At 58.4% G+C, this 5,405-nt stretch overlaps 1 protein-coding gene across 1 annotated transcript in view; it reads right to left on the bottom strand.

Moving 5' to 3' along the window:
• Positions 1–4,935, bottom strand: part of CCDC38 (coiled-coil domain containing 38) — a 31,196-nt gene extending 26,261 nt beyond the window's left edge. The window contains exons 1-2 of the mRNA XM_008063300.1: positions 4,896–4,935; positions 600–700 (exon numbers count right to left, since the gene is read on the bottom strand). Coding sequence (XP_008061491.1) covers positions 600–700; positions 4,896–4,935 — 141 coding nt within the window. The remainder of the gene's footprint in view (positions 1–599; positions 701–4,895) is intronic.
• Between the last annotated feature and the right edge of the window lie 470 nt (positions 4,936–5,405).

The following is a 5,405-nucleotide window of genomic DNA, read 5'->3' as shown; positions in this document are numbered from 1 at the left end:
CTTCCGCCTCAGCCTTCCAAGTAGCTGGAACTACAGGCGTGCGCTACCACGCCCGGCTGATTTTTGATTTATTGCAGAGATGAGGTCTCACCAAGTGGCCCAGGCAGGTCTTGAGCCCACGGGCTCAGGCAATCCACTCACCTCGGCCTCCCAAGGCACGGGATCACAGGCTGAGCCACCAAGCCTGGCTACGTGCATGCGTCTCTTACTGGATGTCATCAATACAGCCGCATTTCATCAACAAGTTACTCAGTGAGTTACCAAGACGATGCCATCGCTGAGCGATGCCCACGACTTTATTCACGGCCAACACTATACGACATGCTGTCCGTGTCACTCAGTCCCCGTTTCAGAAATGAGGGTGTAGCCTCCCGGAAGGGGTGCGTTCTGCTTGTCACCCTGGACTGCGGCAGAGTACCTGCCTCTCTCGCCCAGTGGCGACCCTCGCCGGCCCCTGCCTGTGCTCAGTGGCCTCCTGCTGTGCCCTCGGGTGTGCCCAGAGCTGCCACCGCGGCTTGACCCAGCCATGCTCATACCAGCAACCGATGAGAGGATACTATGCTGACACTCCGCAGACTGGGATTTTTATAAAAGCTTACCTTTTTCTTGGCTGCCATTTCATTTTCTTTGAAAAGAAAGAGATCTTTGAAAAAGATCTTGTAAGGCTTGTCCTTTTTGGTGGAGTCATCCTTGGTTTTTTCTGGTAAAGGGGAAAGAAGAATGAATGCACTCCACCCTCCCTCCCCTGCCAACCAGAAGGGTGAGCCCCCCACCCGCCAGGGCAGGGCAACTGGGACATGGGGTCTGGGAGACTGTGGGGTGCATCTCTGGAGCTCCTCTGTCTGCTTCCTGAGGCACCGAGCACAGCACTTAGTGCTTACTGCACAACGAGCTGATAAAACAGGGAGGCCTTTCCCAGAATGGCCGAGTTCTATGTTGAGATGTTAAGTTGTTTCTTCTGGCTTGGTGCAGTGGCTCAGCCTATCATCCCAGTACTTTGGGAGGCCAAGGTGGGAGGATCACTTGAGCCTAGGAGTTCAAGACCAGCCTGGGCAACATAGTGAGACCTTGTCTCTCCAAAAAAATTTTAAAGGTAGCTGAGCGTGGTGACATGCACATGCAGTCCTAGCTGCTTGGGAGGCTGGGGCGGAAGGGAAGCCTCAGCCCAGGAGGTGAAGGCTGCGGTGGCCGTGATCACACCACCGCACTCCAGCCTGGTTGACAGAGTGGACTCAAAAAAAGAAAAAAGATGTTTCCTTCACCACCACACACAGACTCATCACAGCCCTTACAGTAACGTCAAGGCGGCAGCCCTGGTCACGGCCATGCCCGCAGGCACCTAGAGCCTCGGGTCAAGGCTAGAGAGTCTTAAGAAAGTCAAAGAAAATGGCGAGTGCCGAGAAGACGTGGAGAAACCGAACAGTCAGGGATGCAGATGTTTCAGCCACTCAGGAGACAACTATTCTTAGAGAGTTCGACAGACCTGCGTCACGACAGTGATTCTGCTGTCTGGACAGGCCCGCGGGACACGCACCGTGTCCACACAAACAGCCGTGCTTGGATGTTTACAGCAGGATTATTTACAATCGCAGAGAGCAGAGGCCACCAGAGGAGAGTCGTGGGCTGGCGAGCGATAAACAAAGAACAGTCTGTCCACACGGCACCTACAACTTGGCCACGAACAGGCAGGTGTGGATTCTAACACCATGGTCCACGCCACAACATGGATGGATCTTGGGGACGTGTTATGTGAGAGGCCACGTGCTCGATGAGTCCATTGATGCCAGTGTGCAAACAGGCAAATCCACGGAGACAGAGCGCAGGTGAGTGGTTGCTTAGGACTGGAGGGCGTGTGCTGGGGCTGACGGCTGAGGGACACGCCTCTCGGAGAGGCCGGAAGTGTCCTAAAGGGGGCTGGAGGGATGGCTGCATACGTCTCTGGGGACACTGAACACCACGGGCTTGTGCACTTAATCGAAAAGAGGCTGGCTGTTTCAAAGGAAAGGGAAAAGTCTGTGGAGCTTCTGAACGACCTGTTTTTACTCGGAAATCTGGAATGACAAAAGGCCTGCCTTTCTCTTTCTTTATTGCTTGCTTTCTAATGCTTAGGGGTGGGGGAGGGGGATGGAAATCTTGGCCTTAAAAACCAACAGCCAGCCGGCCTCGGTGGCTCAGTCTGTAATCCTGTGCCTTGGGAGGCTGAGGTGAGTGGATTGCCCGAGCCCACGGGTTTGAGATCCGCCTGGGCAACTTGGCGAGGCCTCATCTCTACAATAAAAAAAAATTTAAAAAAACCAACAGCCAATGCCATGAGGACTGGGAGTTCGGAGCTGGCACCTTAAACCAGAGAAAGGGGGCAGTTTTGGTGCCCCCTACGCCCCACCCACCTGCACCTCCCAGAAGACGCCACCTCCTCCCAGACTACAAGGGGACGCAGGGGCTCTGGCCCTAACCACTAGACTCCCTCTGCCTCCACCCCAGGAATTCCAATGCCCTGGTCCACGCAGCGTCCTGGGGGAAGGGTCTCGGAGTCCCCGTGTTGCTGGAACGTGCGGCCAGGGCCGAGGAAGGGGGTGGGTCTGCAGGCTCTGACCACAGCGCCAGCAGACACGCAATGGGACAGCTGCTTTGGAACATGTGACGGTCCCATCTGAGGTTGAACGTTCACCAGCATCAGGTTGGAATTCCATTCTCAGGTATACGAGGAGGGCATATCTGCGCCGCAGGAGACGTGCATGGGAACGCTGACCAGCAGCGCTGTGTTTCGGAGCAGTGAGCCGTCCACGGTCCAAACAACCACAGGAGCCGCATCAAACACACCGCGACATGCGTGCCGCCTGAGCGGCCTGCAACACGGGACAGCAGGAGGGGACTGTAACGAAGACCTCGATCGGCAAGACGGCCTTTGGAAAAGGCTAGAACTAAAGCCAAACTCTGCCCCAGAAGGCTGCACACACACAGCATGAAACTACACAAATAAAACAGCGAAGACCTCATCCACTCAGACATCGCACGGCGACCGCTTCGGGGGCCGGCAGCCAATGCCGAGGTGGGTGGGCCTCCCAAGACGCCACCTGCTGCCGAGGGCCTGTCCTCTGTCTCTCCTGCCGGCACTTCCAACACCATGGCAACTTCACTGTTAGCCTGGGGCAGGGGGCAGCGGGATCTACATCGTGGCCTCCTTCACGGGAGAAGGCGTCGCCCGGGCATGCCATGCCACTATGACGCTGCGCTTTCCGTCAGCCACGCTGGCCCACGGACATTCACCTCAGGAGAAATCGCTGTCTCTCCAGAATCCCGTTGCCCGGATGGCAGTATGGGACTGACTGAACCGTTGTATGTCACGAGAGACCAGCAATCGAGCTTGAAACGAGGGAGCCCTAGAAATCGAGGCTGTCACGGAGCCGTTTGGAGTCAGCACCGCCCCTTGGCTGAGGCCTCCCCCCTCGACAGTCCCTTGTTGCACCGCTTGCGCGGCCCGCTCGGCCTTTTTCCCTGGAATCATCCACAAGGAAAATACTTAAGCCGGGTGCAGAGGCTTATACCCGTCATCCCAGCACTTTGGGAGGCGGAGGCGAGAGGATGGCCTGAGCCCACAGGTTTGAGACCAGCCTGGGCAACTTGGCGAGACCTCGTCTCTACGATAAACAAAAAAATTAGCCGGTGTTGTGGCGCATGCCTGTGCTTCCAGCCATGCGGAAGACTGAGGCGGAAGGATCGCCGGAGCCCAGCAGGACGAACTGCGGTGTCATGAGCGTGCCACTGCATTCCGGCCTGGGCGGAACTGTGAGACTCCGACTCAGAAAAAACCGGAAAATACTTTATTTCCAGAAACTGGTGATTACACAGAACCCCTTGAGCATGTCCGGTCTTGCTAACGATTTATCTCTTAGGCGTTTGTGCCGACGCGCTGCTAGGGCCGCCGCGGGGGCCGACTCCCAGCACCACCCCGGGGGGCGCGTGCATCAGCCTGTCGGTGCCACAGACCCGGACGGCCCCCAGCCCACCGCCGAGGCCGCCGGGCGTTGCTGCCTGGCCACGAGATGCATGCCACGACCCCGGCCGTTCCTCCTGGCCCAGACCTCCTCCACGGCGAAGCCCCTCGCGCGGGAGGCCCCCCCACACCAAGCTTCCAGCCTCCCCCACCTCACTCGCCCGAGCGCCGGCCCCTTTCGTCTGGGAAAGGCGAGTCGTGAACTTCACTTCCGTCTGCCTTCCCCTCTGCGGCCATCTTGCCTTTTCCTCATGGCTCCCGCCCCGTTGACCCTGTCAGAGCTGAGGCGTGGCAGTGCCATGCGCTCCCTGACTTGAAGGGCGGTTTGGGAACGAGAGAGGAGAGGAGCGTCTTCTCCACGGGCGGTCCACACTCTGTTTCCGTCTGTGGTGGCCGAAGCAACCCCACCTTGGGTGCTGAGCCACCGTGTTGGCTTCTGGCCAACCCCAGTTCCAGGAAGGCCTCTGAGATTTCCCGTTCTTCTGTGGTTCCAGTGGCAGGGCGAGGACTCAGCGTGAGTCTCGCCCTGAGGCCAGGCGGCCTTGACAGCATGCATGTCACGTGTCGCACACCTTCACCTTCCCTAAGGCAGGGGAGCCCTGGGGGGGGGGCGGGTTGGCCCCAGGATCCACCACCTTGGCTGGCTGGCTGCCACCGAGACATAGACATGGGTTCCGTCCCCAAGTCCCTATGGGACGCTTCCTTCTGGGAAACAGGGTTTGCCAGCCTGCCTGCAGCCTCTCCGCCTCCTGGGGCCTCAGGGGCAGGCTTGCACAGACCTGCCCGCCCCGAAACAGCTCCCATCTTTGGCAGGGTCCGGGGTTTCTCCTTCTCCTCCTCCCCCGCATGCCCCCCGCCCCCCACCAGGCACAAAGCCAAGGCCTTCGAGTCGTCTTCTTGCCTCCAGAATTCAGCGGTGTCAGCCATAAGTTTGATTCCATTCTGTCTCCCGGCCCTGTCCAAAGAAAAGAAAACGCGTTCTTAAGAATTCTGTGACTGTCATACAAAAAGCCTAAATTCAACGGCGTGTGTGCCCGAGCAGCCTTGATGGCGGTTTAAAGCCGCACACGCCCAGACCCTGCGGCCCGGCAAGTCCCGCTCCAGGAGCCTCTCCACAAATAACCAGACACGCAGAAGAGTGTGTGTGAGTGTGTGTGCGGGGTCGCTGAATGAGGAGTTGCCTTAGGGCCGAGTAAAGAGTCCTCATCGCACACCCCTCACTAGGGTCACGACTCGCCTCTGTCCGCTACCTAAGTGAAAAGCAGACCTGTTCAAAAGAAAGTCGGACGGGTGTCGGGAAGCCGCTCCCTACCCGTGACGAGGGCTGGGCTCTGACCCCCCGATCTCTCCAAGGTCGTATCGGGGCTGGGACTAGCGTCGGGTGACGGAGGTGCTCGCCGTGGCTGAAAAC

Source organism: Carlito syrichta, unplaced genomic scaffold, assembly GCF_000164805.1.
Source record: "Carlito syrichta isolate Samal-C Ts95f unplaced genomic scaffold, Tarsius_syrichta-2.0.1 Scaffold98168, whole genome shotgun sequence".
Taxonomy (NCBI): domain Eukaryota; kingdom Metazoa; phylum Chordata; class Mammalia; order Primates; family Tarsiidae; genus Carlito; species Carlito syrichta.
Note: the sequence above shows the minus strand (reverse complement) of the source record. Positions and strands in the feature narration are given on the sequence as shown.